The sequence below is a fragment of the Canis lupus genome, chromosome 22, assembly GCF_003254725.2.
Source record: "Canis lupus dingo isolate Sandy chromosome 22, ASM325472v2, whole genome shotgun sequence".
Classification (NCBI taxonomy): Eukaryota; Metazoa; Chordata; class Mammalia; order Carnivora; family Canidae; genus Canis; species Canis lupus.
In genome coordinates, this window is record NC_064264.1 from 4,810,563 (window position 1) to 4,827,170 (window position 16,608).

General features: G+C 50.0%; 1 protein-coding gene and 1 long non-coding RNA gene across 3 annotated transcripts in view; one reads left to right on the plus strand and one right to left on the minus strand.

Moving 5' to 3' along the window:
- Positions 1 to 351: 351 nt before the first annotated feature.
- On the minus strand, positions 352 to 5,749 carry LOC112678883 (uncharacterized). Its single transcript, XR_003147960.3, has 4 exons — positions 5,565 to 5,749; positions 5,156 to 5,292; positions 2,277 to 2,447; positions 352 to 828 (listed from the first exon to the last, which is right to left on the minus strand). It is a non-coding gene; the product is annotated as an uncharacterized LOC112678883 (long non-coding RNA).
- RUBCNL (rubicon like autophagy enhancer) overlaps positions 3,741 to 16,608 on the plus strand; it is a 37,218-nt gene continuing 24,350 nt past the window's right edge. Inside the window, exon 1 of one of the 2 annotated variants that reach the window (XM_049099512.1) lies at positions 3,741 to 3,816. Coding sequence is in view for 1 of the 2 variants with exons in the window: in XM_049099510.1 (XP_048955467.1) it covers positions 12,529 to 12,589 (61 nt within the window). In the remaining variant the exon portion in view is untranslated. Of the gene's footprint in view, positions 3,817 to 12,343; positions 12,590 to 16,608 lie in introns of those variants that run through there. The other variant, XM_049099510.1, reaches the window with a different exon arrangement.

A 16,608-nucleotide genomic window follows, 5' to 3' on the forward strand; every position in this document is an offset into this window, starting at 1 on the left:
GGAATGAAGTCAGTTAGGGCTTGAAATCTACTCAATTTGTTTCTGAACCCGTTTTGGCTTTCTTTCTCTGAAAGGTAAAGAGCCTCTTGCAGGACGTGGCGCTTCTGAATATGCCCCTCACAACCCCCCAAAGCCACCGATCGCCAGCAGAAGCAAGCAGCAAAGTGGCAGGATTACTCTTCCTTCTGAATGAGGGGTGCTACAACCCAGAAGCGAGGCCCTGGCACCCCTAAAGGAAAGCAAAGTAAGGTAGGACAAAATTCACGAAAAGAGTTTCCAGGGGCAGAAGCCATCTCTTGGCATATTGCTTTTACTTGGGTTTTTATTCCAAAGAAGTAAGACATCATGATAACAGATCTCAAATATTTTTTTTGTTTTTTTTTTTTTACAGATCTCAAATATGTATGTAATATATATACTTACATATAATACAGATATAACACACATATTTAACACAATACATATATAGTGTGTTATAACACACATTATATTACATAACACCCATTATATATATTTAATATACAGCACACATCATATTAACATTAATATACACTACCTATTATATATTACATTAATAGATACATGATGTAACACATTATATGTTAAAGAATATAACACACATTATATTTAACATATACAAATAGTATCTATAATGTATAAATGTTTATTATTTACATATACATTTATTATATATAATAAAATAAAACTACTCAGGAAAAGCAGAGGCTGGTTTTCTTTTTCATGGGGAAGGTCATCTTCCAGGTCACAGTGCCTTCCATGCCCCAGGGCCTGGGACAGTGAGACCATCAGGAACAACTCAGGCTTCAGCTAGTCAGACATATATATATATAGGCACACACAAATATAAACACACACACACATATATATAACATATAACATTGTAACATTATAATACATATATTTTCAATATATATTTACATGCATGTATATACATACACACATGCATATATACTTCACTATAGTAAAATATACATACCATAAAATTTACTATTTTAACTGTTTGTGGGTATGCATTTCAGTGCCATTAAGTACATTTGCAACCATGTGCCACCATCCCCACTATCCATCTCCAGAACTTCCTTATCATCCCAAAAAGAAACTGTGCCCGTAAACCAATAATTCCCCATTTCCCCTCCTCCGGTCCCTGGTAACCTCTATTCCATTTTCTGCCTCAATGCATTTGCCTATCTAGGCTCCTCAGGCAGTCACCCAGATGTGCCCTTTTGTGGATAACGGGTGCTTCAGACAGAAAGGAGGAAAAGAAACCGAGGCAAGCCAAATGCAGCCTCCCTGGGTTCTTTGACTCCCTGTCGCATGTGTTAACCTCCCTCTCGGGTGGGATCCTACCCCCTTCCCTGGACGGCTGTGATGGTATCAGTTTATCTCTTTCCCTCCCTGCTTTGCACAGAGACTGATTTCTCCTGTACTGATGTGGTCGGGCGAGCTCAGAACCAGGGTCGCAGCCCTGCTCATGGCACAAGTCACCTCTCGTGAAGTCTGGCTGGGTTGGGGCAGGCAGCTGCCGGCTTCCCGTCTCCTCCGAGGCTGTCTTGGCCACAGTGGAGCCTTGTGTGTGACCAGTGGGTGCTGGGCCTGGGCCCACCCAGCTGAAGTGGGGGGGTGTTCCCAATGGTCTCACTGCCCCTGGGCCCTGCGGCGTGGAGGGCACAGCGACCTGCAGGATGACCTTCCCATGAAAGAGAAAACCAGCCTCTGCTTTTCCCAGGTGGTTTGTGGCTGGTGATGGTCGGCGATGTTCTCAGAATTGAACAGCTAACACTAGGTAGTCTTGGGATGCCCACCCTCAGCAGGACTTGGGAAATCCTACTTCCAGGACTCTAATCCCAGAGGGGACAGTAGGTTTCCAGTGAGTATTTCTTTTTTTTTTTTTTTTTTTTAATTTTTATTTATTTATGATAGGCACACAGTGAGAGAGAGAGAGAGGCAGAGACACAGGCAGAGGGAGAAGCAGGCTCCATGCACCGGGAGCCTGACGTGGGATTCGATCCCGGGTCTCCAGGATCGCGCCCTGGGCCAAAGGCAGGCGCTAAACCGCTGCGCCACCCAGGGATCCCCCAGTGAGTATTTCTTAAATGAAAACAAAACAAAACAAAACAAAACCCGTCCTTGAGCTTTCTTTCTTCGTTGTAGAGATACTTTTCCAGAATGTGGGCTTCCTTTATCTGTGATAAGCGAGTGGGCACGTTCAAGTCTGTAAGAGGCCTGCAGAGAAGCGCAGGGGCCGGCCTACTTACCTCCTGGTAAAGAGCGTGTCAAAGTGGGCAGCCCGGGTGGCTAAGTGGTGTAGCGCCGCCTTCAGCCCAGGGCCTGACCCTGGAGTCCCGGGATCGAGTCCCACCTCGGGCTCCCTGCATGGAGCCTGCTTCTCCCTCTGCCTGCGTCTGTCTCTCATAAATAAATAAAATCTTCAAAACAAACAAACAAAAAAAGATGGTGTCAAAGTGACTTCAAGGGGGAACTGCCCAAACCTTGCCATCTTGGTCTAAAAATCTCCTAGTGCCTTTCCGAGAATGTTTTTCTTGCCTTGGACTTGGGTCTTTAAAGCCCGACCGTGCTCTACCAGCTGTGCGACCTTGGGCAAGTAACTTAATCTCTTCTACACACAGATTTCTCCTTTGTGAAATGGAAGCAGGTGATCTGTTTATTCTCAGCGATGTCCACAGGATAGTTCAGAATAATTTGGAACCTGGTACCAGGGCGGGCAGTGCACATCCATGGGCTGCCCTCCCTCCCTCCCTCCCTTCCTTTCTCCCTTGTTCCTTCCTTCCTTTCAATGTAAAGGAAGCCCTTCCCAATCTGCCTTTAGCCCATCTGAATTCCTGGGGCAGAACCTCCAAAGTCCAGACTCCTTTCAGGTCCAAGCCTTCCTAGGCCTCCAAACAGGCTCCCCAGGAGTGGGGGGGCGGGCAGCTAGCTTGTCTAGGGGCGCTGATGCGGACCCCACCGTCTGCCTGGAGCGGGGACTCCCGGAGCTGCGCCTTGGCCACCCCACTGCGGCTGTGCCAGGGACAGGGATGCTCTGCAGAGCCATCCAGCAAAACCAAGGCCCCGTTACCTGCCACCTGGTTCCACAACCTAGAAGCCACCAAGGAAGCGAGGGCAGGTTGCTTGCAGCCAGCAGACAGGCTGGCCGGCCTCTGTTACCAGGGCGGGTAACTCTGAGACCCCCGCCCCGGGAGAGATGGGGCGCTGCTGGGGCGCCTGGAAGGGACGGCCGCGGGGCACGCAGCCTCCTGACCCTTCCTTAGGGCTCGGGTTTCGAATTGTGAGCACTTTGGGTTTGGCTTGGCGGCTTCTCCGCAGCGTCCACCTGGATCCATCACACCTGGATGCTCCCCCCCCCCCCCCCCCCCCCCCGCCCAGGTGTGATGGAACCGCAAACCCCGGCTTCAGCAGGACGCGCCGACCTGGGGTGGGGGTGGGGGGGTGGGTGCTGCCGCCAGGTCCCGGGAGGGGGGCTCCCGGCGGGGCTCGGCGAGCAGCAGGTGCGGGGGGGCCGGGCCCCAGGTCCGCGTTGCTCGGGTCTGCGCCGCGGAGGGCGCGGTGGGCCCCCCAGAGGGCAGGGCGCGGCTTGGGGGAGGAACCGGGGCGGGACCCCGGCTGGCCCGGCCCGCGCCCCCAGCGCTCGGCCGCGGGGGTGGAGCCGCGCGGGGGCCCAGCGCGTCCCGGCTCCGTCCTCCCGGGGCCCGCCCGGTGGCTCCGCACGGGGGGCGGCCCGTCAGGCGCCGCTGCCCCTCCGCGCCCCGCTTCACGGCGCCCACCTGGAGAGCAGGGGTGAGGCGGCCCGGGCGGGGGGTGCAGGTGCTGCGGGGAGGGGGCGGCGAGGGGCGCGGGGAGGGCAGCGCGAGCGCGTGGACACGGGCTCCCCCGCGGGCGGCGGGTTTGCCGGGGACGGACTCGCAGGGGGGCGCGACCCGGGGCCGGGAGCGGGGACCTCGGGGCGGCGGATGTGGGCGACTCTGCGGGAGCACAGAGCCCCGGGCCCCGCGCCGCGCTCGGCCGCGGCGGCTTTTGTCGCTTCCCCAGAAGCGCGCCCGGCGATGGCGAGGGCCGGCGGGGGCTGGGCGGTCCCCTCCCCACGGCGCCCACACCTCTGGGCGTCTCGTGGCGACCACCACGCGTGTGGCTGCTTGAGCGAGCTGGGGACAGCCCGAGAGCGCGGCACCGGGGGCGGTCCGAGCGGCCCCAGGGTGGGGGTGTGTGTGCCCCTGCTGAGATGGCCGGGGTGGGGGTGCACCTGATGAGGTGGCCGGGGCGGGGGGTGGGGTGTGTGTGTGCACCTGCTGAGATGGCCGGGGTGGGGGTGCACCTGCTGAGATGGCCGGGGGTGGGGGTGGGGGGGGGTGAGGGTGCACCTGCTGAGATGGCCGGGGCGGGGGGGGGGGGGGTGGGTGCACCTGCTGAGATGGCCGGGGCGGGGGTGGGGGGAGCACCTGCTGAGATGGCGGGGGGGGGGGGGCGGGGGTGCTCCTGCTGAGATGGGCAGGGGCGGGGGTGGTGCACCTGCTGAGATGACCAGGGGCGGGGGGGGGGGGGGGGGGTGCACCTGCTGAGATGGCCGGGGGGGGGGGGGGGGTGCACCTGCTGAGATGGGCAGGGGCGGGGGTGGTGCACCTGCTGAGATGACCAGGGGCGGGGGGGGGGGTGCACCTGCTGAGATGGCCACGGGGAGGTTCCCCCCACCCCACCCCCCCGCCTCCCCGACCCCCCTCCCCCGCGATCCTGGACGCTGTCAGCTTGGAGAGCGTCGAGAACCTTCACAAGAGGGGTTACTCATTGGGTTGAGGGCTAAAAGGAAGGGGTGCCTTCCAGACCCACCTGCGGCGCCCCCGGAAAGATGTTTGCGCTGAAGGTGTCTCAGGAGGGCTGGGGGGGCCGAGGGTCGCCCTTGGGCGCCTGTGTGCTGAGTGAGGGAACGTCCCTGCCCTGCTTCCCCGGGGGGGGGGGGGGGGTCGGGCAGGGCCGCGCTTGGCAGGGCTTGCAGCGTGGGGTGGACACAGAGGTCTCACCGTGCGGCCCACGCCCCTTCCTGGCCCAGCAGGACAGCCTCAGGGGAGCATTGGGGCGGCCGCTTGGGGTGGTACTCACCTTCCCCCCCCCCCCCCCCCCTTACCTGCCCTCGGTAGCAGGATGTGCCTGTTTCTCCGTGTCTGGCCGCAGCTCCTCTTCGCAGCACATCAGGGGACACATCAGGGGACCCATCAGGGGACGGGAACTTTGCCTTCCTCATCTTCTCCAGGGCCTGAGAGGCTAAGAAAGTTGACAAATTGGTAGTGACCTCTGGTGGGGGTGGGGGGGCAGGGGGGTGGATCTGATTTGACTTGACGTGCCCTACAGGAAACCTTTGAGCTCCGAAAACAGGGTTGGCCTTCTGGAGTCAGAGTTCTTGGTTTCTGATAAGGGGAAAACAATGTCAGAGCCAAGGGTCACTCTGCGAGAATCAGCATTTCCGTTTGAACGATCCCTAGAAGAAGCAGGAGCTAAAGAAAGAGTCACCCTGCTTGCTAACAGGTCGTCCCCACCTGTCTGAGGGCACACAGCTAGTGGCACTGCCCGCCAGAGCAGTTTCCCTTGTTCCTAAGTGGAGATTCCTGTTGCTAATATGGAAAGGAAAGGTCACAGGGTTGCTCGTGTGACTGCTGCAATTTAAGCAGCTCTTTGTAAATAAGCGATTCCCAGCCATTGTAAAGGAGAGCAGGACTAAGGCCTGCGTGTCACGTTGTATCTGTTCTAAAAAGATAAAATAAGGTAAGCGGGACAAAGCCACCAAGGCCTCCGATTGGTTTTTCTTTTTCTTTTTTTTTTCTTGTATTTTTTAAATTTTGTTCGATTTGCCAACATATAGTTTAACACCCAGTGCTCATCCCGTCAAGTGCCCCCCTCCCCCCAGTGAGATTGATTTTTCATTTTAATTGAAAGGAGTTGTGGGGCACCCCGGGGGGACTCAGAGGCTGAGCCTCTGCCTCCGGCCCAGGCCCAGGGGTCCTGAGATGCAGGCCCTTGATCCCGGGGTCCTGGGATCGAGTCCTGCATCCGCTCCTCACAGGGAGCCTTCTTCTCCTTTTACCTGTGTCTCTGCCCCTCTCTCTGCGTCTCTCACGAATACATAAATTAAAAAAAAATTTTTTTTAAGAGTCTGATTAAAAGGAGTTGAGAGGTGACTCATTTACAAAGTTGAGAAGTAAAACTAAGCCTCCTTAATTGTGCTGTTGTATATGCTGAACTACAAATCTTTATAAAATAACACTGATAGTGATGATAAAGCTAAATTTTATTGAATATTGTGTGTCCGCCTGATTATATGCATGTTCCAGTTCATTGAGTTCTCACAACAGTCTATAAAGAAACTGAAACACAGAGAGGTTAAGTGCCTTGCCCAAAGTCACACAGCTAGTAAGTGGAGAATTTCTCAGATTGGCATAAAATTATATTTGATGGGGACCGTTGTGTGTGGGTTTTTTTTTTTTTTCTTAACTTATGTACTGGGTTTTATCTCCCACATACATAGAGGCAGCATTGAGGGCGAGAGCAAGGCTCCAGGTCCCCAGTGCTGAGCTTGCTGCCGTTGCTGGGTGGTCTCCTCTTTACTTCCTTTTTCTGGGCCTCCGTTTTCTCATCCACAAAATAGTCACAATAATCCTATATTGAAGGAATGCTTTACTTCTCGCTGGAACATGAAGTGTGAATTGTGAAAGAGAAACCAGTCCAGCAAGTGAAAAAGAAGTTTCAGAGGCAAGTGGCTTTTGTCTTCATTAACAGTCGGCTGGAAAATGATAAAGGAGAAAAAGCCAAAACAATCTACACATGTAAATGTGATCTGCCCAACTATTAATGTTTGGAAATTACATTTTTAAAAAAAGAACAACAAAACTTGAGTTCTGTTCTTGGAGCCTTAGTTTTACACTTATTAAAATAATAATAATAAATGTAAATCAGACCTCAGAGCTTTTGGGGGGCAGGTCACAATGAAAAGCACCCCCCGCCGGCAGGTGCTTTTTGTCTTGTTGATTTCGGGATGGAGGGCAGGGTGGGGGTTTTGGTGGTTTTTGTTTTTTATCCTTTCACTTTTCTACATTCTTTTATTTCAGCAATCTGTGGTGGGTCAGAGAAAACTATCTGGAAAATATATGTAAAGTCCTTCCCTATTCTCTCTTTCTTTGGAAATTGTTCTTAGAAGACAGCTTGCAGGATAGCTCTTTTAAATACGGTATGTCAGAGGAGTTGAACTCTTGTTTATGCACATTTCAAGGGTATTTTAAGGATACGACTCAATCATCAAATCATTTGAACTGTCTCATGACGTATGTAAAATGTGTTTTTTGGATTTTTTTTTTTTTTTTTTTGGATTGGTTTGGTTTGGTTTTGGTTTTGGTTTTGGTTGCTCACCCTTCATTTAAACTCTTAGTGTCTGTGGAGATTCGGGCCAAGGGAGGTAAGCATGACATTGCCAGCAGTCCCGTCCTGCTTGATAAATTTTAATGTTCTGGAGAAATCTTTGGGTCCGTGAGATTTGAAGGTCTTTCCTTTACCCCTGTGCTGTTATGGGGAAGAATGTAAACTTGGGAGCAAGACTGCCTGGAGGTGAAATGCACCATTTACAAGCTGTGCCTCGAGTTCTCACCTGTAAAATGAAAATAGTGTTGTTATAGCTACCTCATAAAGTATTAGAAGGATCGTGTGTGTGTGTAGAAGCATCTAGAACAGTGCCAGGCAGACAGTAAAAGCCATGTAAGTGTCAGTTATCAACTGATGATGATGGCCAAGATAATAAAAGATGAGTGCTCTTGGGGAAAAAAAATAGGACAGTAAATGAGGATAGCGCACCCCTTAGGGATGCAGTTTTAAAAAGGGCTGTGAAAAACGTCTCATTCCAAAGGTAAATTCGAATAGAGATGGGAGTTCATGTAGAAGAGTCTAGATGGGTGTAGGGGTGCAGAAGAGTATAGAGCTGTGGGGATGGAGAGGTAGTAGATAAGGAGGTCAGACAGGTACCCAGGGGTACATGGACAGATATAGCAATGTGGAATTCTTTCTTTTCTTTTAATTTGTTGTTTTTTTACTCTTTCTCTGAGAGAGAGAGAGAGAGAGAGAGAAAACGAGGCAGGGGGTGGGGGTGGCGCAGAGGAAGAAGGAGAATCTCAAGTGCACTCCACGCCCCGGGCTCGATCTCATGACCCTGGGATCACGAACTGAGTGGAAATCAAGGTTAGACGCTTAACCGACTGAGCCACCCGGGTGCCCCTGTTGTTGTTGTTGTTTTAAAAACTTTTACCTAGGGAGTTTGCTTATGGAAAATTTCAAACTTTAAAGCACAGGGAATAGGACATGTACCCTTCTCCCATTTTCAACAGTTCTCACCATGGCCAGTTGGGTGTCATCCGTATCCCCTGCTGGCTCTTCCCACGGTATGACTTTGCCAGAAATGATTTCTACGTACGTCTGTGTATGTTTCTCAAACATGGGCACTTAGTCCCACGTAAGCACACTACTGAGCTGCGTTGATTTTGTTTCCCATCTGTACAGTGGGACCCGCACAACCTGCCTGGCGGTGCTGGTCTGAGGACGAGGGTGGCGGTCTGGACAGTCGTGTAGGGTGCGGTGACCAGCGAGTGCCCAGTGACTGGTTGCCATCACACTCATGAAGTCATCTTTACCAGCTCTCAGTTTTTGTGTTTTTTCCTCTTTTCTTTTTCTAGATAGTTCAGTTGTGGCAATTTCACTTCTACTTCCCCTGTCTCCTCCCTGCCTACTTCAGGCGTCTATGTTCTGTGTTCCCTTGATCTACGCTCTGTTTCCCCTGAACTTTCAGTGCCGTTGTGTGCAGCCTGACCTACAGCTGGTGCTCCTCTGATCCCCGCAGCCCATGTGATACCAGCACTCTCTGGGCGCCCTACACATGTATGTATTTATTTATTTTTTGACAGAGCGAGAGAGCGAGAGAGAGAGAGAGAGAGAGAGCACAGCAGGGGGAGCGGCAGAGGGAGAGGAAGAAGCAAGCTCCCCACGGAGCAGGGAGCCTGACGCGGGGCTCCATCCCAGGACCCTGGGATCCTGACCTGAGCCGAAGGCAGACGCTTAACCGACTGAGCCACCCAGGCGCCCTTTCCTAGACCTTCTTGAAGGATGACGAAGGGAACTTCTTCCCATTTCGTTGTATTGGACAACATTATCGAGATTGAGATAGGAGTCACATAACCTACAATTCACCCATTTAAATTGTACGGTGCAGGGGCCCCGGGTGGCTCAGTCAGTGGAGCCTCCGACTCTCGGCTTCATTCAGCTTAGGGTCATGAGATCCAGCCCCGCCTAGGGCTCCATGCTCAGCTTGGGGTCTGCTTGGGATTCTCTCTCCCTCTTGCTCTCCTCCTCCCTCCCTCCTCTCAAATAAATAAATCTTTTTTTTTTTTAAGTGCTGCTTTTAAAGTGTACAGCTCAGTGGCTTTAGTATATGCAGCAGATATGTGTCCTCATTAGCGTTGAGATCCCCAAAGATGTATCCTGTAGGGCAGCCCGGGTGGCTCAGCGGTTTAGCGCCGCCTGCAGCCTGAGGTGTGATCCTGGAGACCCAGGATCGAGTCCCATGTCGGGCTCCCTACATGGAGCCTGCTTCTCCCTCTGCCTGTCTCTGCCTTTCTCTCTCTCTCTCTCTGAATAAGTAAATAAATAAATCCCTCTATGGCTTTCCCCATTCTGGACATTTCATTAAAAAAAAAAAAAAAGTACCTATCAGTATGAAATGAAATATCTTTTGGGACGGGCTGTTGGACTACGCATATCGTTTTCAGGGCCTGTCGGTGCTGCAGCGTGTCTCAGCACTTCACTTCGTATTGCGGCCCAACGACCCCGCTGTTACACGCTTTGCTCGCCCCGCCATCAGTCTCTGGACGTGTGGGTGGTTTCCATTTTCTTGCCTATTCTGAATAATGCTGCCGTTCACATTTGTGCACAAGTTCTCATGTGAACATGTACTTTCACTCTCTCGGGTACGTACCCAGGAGAGGAATTGCTAGGTCAAATGGTAACTGCATGTGTAACTATTTGGGGAACTGCAAGACTGTTTTCTGATATGGCTCCCCATTTGATTTTGCCCAAACATGGGAACCTCGCCATCATTCAAGGATAGGTACCTACCCCTACTTTGGGTAAATTTTTGTCTTATTCAGTTGTTTCATATCCACGTAGAGAGGCAATTTTTTGTTTGTTGTGGGTTTTTTTTATATGGAAGGTTTTAAGTAAAACATTAGTTGAGTGGTGGTATGTATTTTTAGGCTGCAAGATGATTTATTGGAAAGGAAGAACAAAATGATATTTTCAGGACTTTTTAAGTTACATAGTATATTAGAAGAGCTGTGCACATATAAAGTTTTTTTTTAAGATTTTATTTATTTATTCATGAGAGACAAAGAGGCAGAGACACAGGCAGAGGGAGAAGCAGGCTCCACAGGGAGCCCAATGCGGGATTCGATCCCGGATCTCCAGGATCATGCCCTGAGCCAAAGGCAGATGCTCAACCGCTGAGCCACCCAGGGATCCCAAGATTTGTAAATAAATAGTCCCATATTGGAGATGTATGTACAATGGTTTTGTTTGTTTGTTTTTATGAACAGGTATAATCATAAAATTCCAGGCATGGTATTCTAAAAACATGGAATCAAATATAGTGGTGTGGTTCTTAATCCTTTGTTTTGCAACAGATCTCATGAGAAAATTCTTAATATGACTTTGCCAATGAAATTAAAAATATCCTAATTTCAGCCCAAATGGCACATGTAAATATCAGTGGAAGGAGCTTTGGATCAGGTATCAGACTTTTGGTTTTTGTTCTCCTTCTGGTAGTTATTCATGGTGAGGCTTTGGGCAAGTCCCCTAATGTTCTTTATTTCAGTCCCCAAATCAGCATAATACCTGAAACATTTCATGGTATCATTGTGTAGAATGAGAGCGGTAAGTGTGACATACTGACATACGCAGTGACCACAGGAAGTTAGTCATTTGTGTATCTTGGGCAACCTTGCGGTTTTATTGGGCAAAGTATCTGGCGTTCCTTGGTCTTTGCCTTTGTTGGGTCTTCCCCCTTCTCACCCCACCCATTTGTCATACTTACTTTCTGTCCTTCTGTCCTTCTGACAGCAGACCTTCAAAATTCAGGGTCATTGCCAAAGGTTAAGTTGGTCAGAGAGGAGTCCATATGATGCCACCAGCCCCCATTGCAATATAGCCCTGTTTCCTTCCTGGTGCACATCGTGTTAGAACACAGAGTCCAGCATGTGTTGTGGGTGACATTGCAGCTGTATGAAAATGGCAGGGGACTCTGATTCCTGGCCATTTGGTGGAACCTGTGGAGCCACTCCATTGGGCATCTTGGCGGTTTCTGTGTGACAAGTGATAGTTTGAGTCTGTCGACATCCTCGGGGATGCGAGTCTTGTTTAAAGTCAAAGCGTGAAGGGAAGTAGATACTGAAAGATGGGAAGAGGACTGGGGAACTGCGTTAACCCCAAATAGCTCACAAGCTGTCTGTTCACTCGCGTTTGCTTATTCCTGAGCATGCTCTGTAAGGCACCACCAAATTGGCGTAAACGAAGTTTACCTTTCCCTTCCACTCTTATTTATGATTTCTATTCTCCAACTTCCTTTATTCTAAGGCAATGATGGACAGAAATCTTGGGTCGTGATCTCTGATTTCTTCTAAAGGTTGGCATCTGTTCTTGACTTTCTTTCTTGGGCAACAGAAATAACCAACGGAACCATACTTAGCTACTGTTTGCTCATTCCTTCTTGCAGTCATTTTATTCACACTCAAAGAATAAATTTGCTGAGCACCTATTAGGTGCCCCTGTCTTGGGTTCTGGGAACAAAGTAGTATATCCAAAGTACAATTTTTTTTTAAAAGTTAGGCTCAGAGATTTTACATTCTAGTGGGTGTTAGTCTTTGAGGTTAAATCAAATGTGGATTAGTGCTAAGGAGTAGGGAAACTAGAGGTGGAAAGGGGGAGAGGAAGTACTGGCTGGACAGTTGCTTAGACCTTTAGGGGGACCAAGGAGGCCTCGCTGAGAAGGTAACATTTAAGATGAGTCTTTAGTGCTCCCAGTGATGTATTCAGTTAGTAGTTTTGCTGGGGCAGAGAAAGTCTTAAATCCTAAATCTGACACGTTTGTGCTTATTCATGGAGTGACTCTAAGATTGTTAGGGGCATTAGCAGCTAAAAGCTGCTCCTCTGCCATCAAAGTCCTGGCTGGTTATGGTCTGAAAGACTTTTGTGAGGTCACTATAGAGGTCATGGTGGCTCATGCCCAACTGAGTCGTCCACCCCTTTTGCAAAAGTTGCGTCTTTGCCGTTGGCATTGTGGCTCCGAGGTTGTCCTCGTGATGCAGTCATTCTTGACAGAGCCACACTGACTTTGATGGGCAGAGGCCCAACCAGAATGACTTGGCAGGGGGAACCCAAGAGTCTCTCTTTTCATCTAGGACCTTTGCTGCTTTATATATGTTAACTAATAATCTGGCCTGTGCTCACCCTCAACAGGAAACTCCTGATAGAAATGACGGTAAGCTTTGTAATTTGATTTCTCTCCCTTTAAAATGTGTTTGGAAATTGATTTTGCCTTTGTACCTAAGCCTCTGTGATTCAAAAGACCCCACCTGGGAAGAAGCCAACCATTGCTCGGACTCATAGTGCCTACTGCCTATCGGCACCAAAACGTGTGAACGTATGGGTTCGGTCACGGTCTCTCCTCCACCAGAATGTAAACGACTGGGGGGAGCATAGCGCTCATTTTACTCCCGGGCTTCCAAAACAGAAAAATGCCAGTCATGTAGTAGATGCTCAGCAAACGGTTGTTTAATCGGATAATTAACAAACTACGAGCAAGGCGATAACAAGCAACACAATGATACGATGGTATCCCATGAATGATCTGTTGCCCCAAAGATCAAGCGATGATGTTGACCTCCGGGACCAGGGCTTGGACTTGGTTTCTAATCATTGCTCTCTCCTGTGTCAATCTCCCTCTCAGAGAAACTCATGCTCCTTAATGAGTGTCCCACCTGCCTTTTCATCCTCTCTCTGACATGACTCAGTGGTGTCCTTAGACGTGCCTTTGCATCTCGTTGGGCCTATTCCAGCTCTAAAATGTTCTCGTTTTGTAACCCAGACAAGCCAACACCTGCCGATTATGTGTGTGAAACAAGAACATCTTTCTAGAAGGAAGTGGAGCAAGCACCTGCTTCTGAAATTACTTTTTAAAAGAAAGTCTGTTTTGCCCAGTGCAGTTAAGTCAGTTCCATATCAGGGAGGATCATAAATAACATCATTCTTCTTGAACTATTGCCTTTAGTCTGTTTCTTAAAAAAACACGCAGGGATCACCGCTGCGTATCGTTGGTTGGAGGCTGTGCATTTTTTTAATGTGATTTCACATCTGCAATCATCTCCCCACACAAGGACAGCTATGATATGTAGAGAAATGAGCGTAAAACATGACTTTCAGCTTCATTCTTGTGGAAATAGTGATATTATCATGAGCTGTGGACTCAGAACTAAAACTGGCAGCTGTAAGAGAAGAAATCTAGTGAAAGAAAACCAACAACAAGCAACGTGAGCAGGATGTTGGTTGCTGTATATCTTATGATAGTGAAAAACGGAAAATAAGTTTCTGTCAGTAGGAGTCTGGTTAAGTAAATTTTGAGACATTAATAGTAAAGAAAGTGGTAGCATAGTTAAGAGTGATATATACCCTTAAGACCTTGTCGGGAGAAGAAGATCCATTGCAGATTCTGCCCAGAGTGAGCCCACGTGTATGTACAGAGGATCCCACGTGTAAGTCTGATCTGACTGACGTACGTCTGTGAATTCCTAGGAAAAGGTTGGGAGGGATAAAGTCGTTTCCAACATCATTTCTGGGATTGGTGGGTTTGTCTGGTGCAGGGTGGGTGCTTCGTTTGTTCTAGGCTTCTGTGTTTTGGGCACTTCACAGTAATGCAGTCAGGGTCCGTGTCTGTGACTACGACACCCCAAAATTATTGGAGAGGAGAAGATGCATGATGAAAAGAAATTGAGGCACTAGCTGAGATTTGAGGTTTGGAGAAGGAAGACGAAGCGCTTCAGATGAGTTATGGCAATTGCCGCCACACCTCGTGATGTTTGGCGAGAGCGGTGATTTGGGGCAGATGCGTATTGCGCGGTATTGTACGTATCTCAGGGATGTACAGGCGTCACTTCCGAAGGTGTGACCTAGAAAGGGAGGCCCCCAAATCAAGAAAACCTAAGGAGCCGTAGTACATTTTTTACATGTACCTTCCTGGGGGTATTTGTAAGCATTGGGTGAGCAACATGTCGCATCTCTAGGAAACATGATGGATTCGCTTCTATACCTCGTGTGAACAATTCTCCCACCGTGGCAGAACAGCTGTACCCACCACAGAAGTCTTCTCTCCAGCTCATGACGTTATTTCCATTTTGTTGGGTTTGCTCATTCAGTCCATGAGCTTGGTGAGCTCTCCCCCGCCCCCCCAATCCCGTATGTAACTCTGTGGCCTGGCGGAGAACAGACGGGACCCCTGCTCTCATGGAGCTTCTAGGCAGGGGGTGGAGGAGGATGACAGTAAGGAGCTAAAAAAAAAAAAATACCAGGAAGTGAGACTACTCTGATGAAAATTAAGCAAGGTGATGTGATAGCGAGCGGCTAGGAAACTACTTTAAGGAGGTAGTTAGGAAAGAGTTCTTTGAGGAAGTAATTCATCAACCAAAGCATGCAGCAAGGCAGGGAGGAGCCAGATGTGTGCTCAGCGGGAGGAAGAGAGGCACCGGCCAGAGGGACTGGGACCACACCATTAGGGTGGGCGACAGCTTGTAGGCCGTAAGCGTTGGCCGCGTGGTTGGGGCTTATGGAGGGTGGACGGAGATGAGTGAGAGCGGTCTGCAGGACAGGATCGTGACATGCCTTAGGGACAAGGTAAGGATTTTGGATTTCAGTCCAGATTTGACCGGAAGCCGTCAGGGGGTGGGTGGGTGATGGGGGGGGGACCACATCTGACTTAGGCTTAGAAGAGATTTCTGCGTCCTTCTTGGTTATAAGTTGGCGAGAGTAGAAGCAGGGAGACCCTTTGGGCAGGTGGAAGGAGGCCCAGGTGGGAGAAGATGGTAACCTAGGTGGGATGGCAACTATAGGGAGGAACTTGCTAATGGATTAGAGAGAGAGAGAGAGCCCTAGGGACAGGTAGGATCAGAGACGACTTCCAGTTTGGGCTTCAGCAGCCGGCAGGTGTTTCCTGAGATGGGAAGACCAGGGAGCATTGGCTTTGGGGGAAATGAGAGTCTGCTTGAATGTGTTTGTTCGTGATGTCCCCTGGATGAGTGTCGGAGAGGCAGCAGGATACGCCAGCCGGAGGTCCCAGGGGAGGCCTGGGTAGGGCTGGGGGAACGGGGAGCCCCCGTATACATAATGGGAGTAGTTAAAGCCCTGGGACTGACTGCAAAGTCTCAGCTCACCACCCTGTGGCTGTGCTCCCACCCTTCCGTGGTGCTCCGCTCACCTAAGCCGACTGCTTGCATCTCTGGGCCTTCCCCCTCGGACCTTTTTTTTGCTGTTCCCAGTTGCTTGGGTGGGAGCTGTGGAGAGACACATGCTGGGCCTGTGACTACGGTGACCCGGTAACCAGAGTGCTCCTCCTTTGAGTAGCTCTCGACCTTTTCATCAGGACTTTTCTTTTCTAGAGCTAAACACTAAGCTTTTAATAGCGAGCAAACTGGGACGCCCGGGTGGCTCAGTCGGTTAGGCAGCCGACTCTTGATTTCAGCTCAGATCAGGATCTTGAGGTTGTGAGCTCGAACCCTGGGTCAGGCTCCATGCCCGGAGTGGAGATAGAGAGTCTAGATTCACAGTGTGTTCTTGAGCTATGAAAAGCTACTTACCAATTGCTCTTGCTGCTATAACTCAGTATTGTAATCTCAGTTACATAAAACAAACTTTTAGGGCTAGTGGTTGTCCTGTTTCACATGCCGCCGGTCTACTTTGTTGAAATGGACACACAGACGGACGCCCGGGTGGCTCAGCGGTTGAGCATCTGTCTTCAGCTCCTGGGATCCAGTCCTGCATGCGGCTCCCAGCGGGGACCTGCTCCTCCCTCGGCCTGTGCCTCTGCCTCTCTCTGTGGGTCTCATGAACGAATAAATAAAATCTTTAAAAAAGAAAAGAAATACACACGCAGACTAAATAAAAGCAAGAAACGATGAAAGTGCACCTTTACTTCCAAAATGGTATTCCCATTTGGGGTTTGACCTTCAATTTTATTGGAAGAATGCACAGCTTGTTTAATCAGCTGTATGCGTCTATGACTCTATCCTGCAAACTTCCATTATTATCTTTAGGCCTTGAAAACCCATTCCTGGGGATCCCTAGGTGGCTCAGCGGTTTAGTGCCGCCTTCAGCCCAGGGTGTGATCCTGGAGACCAGGGATCGAGTCCCACGTCGGGCTCCCTGCATGGAGCCTGCTTCTCCCTGCCTGTGTCTCTGCCTCTGTCTTTCTGGGTTTCTCATAAATAAATGAGTGAAATCTTTAAAAAAAAA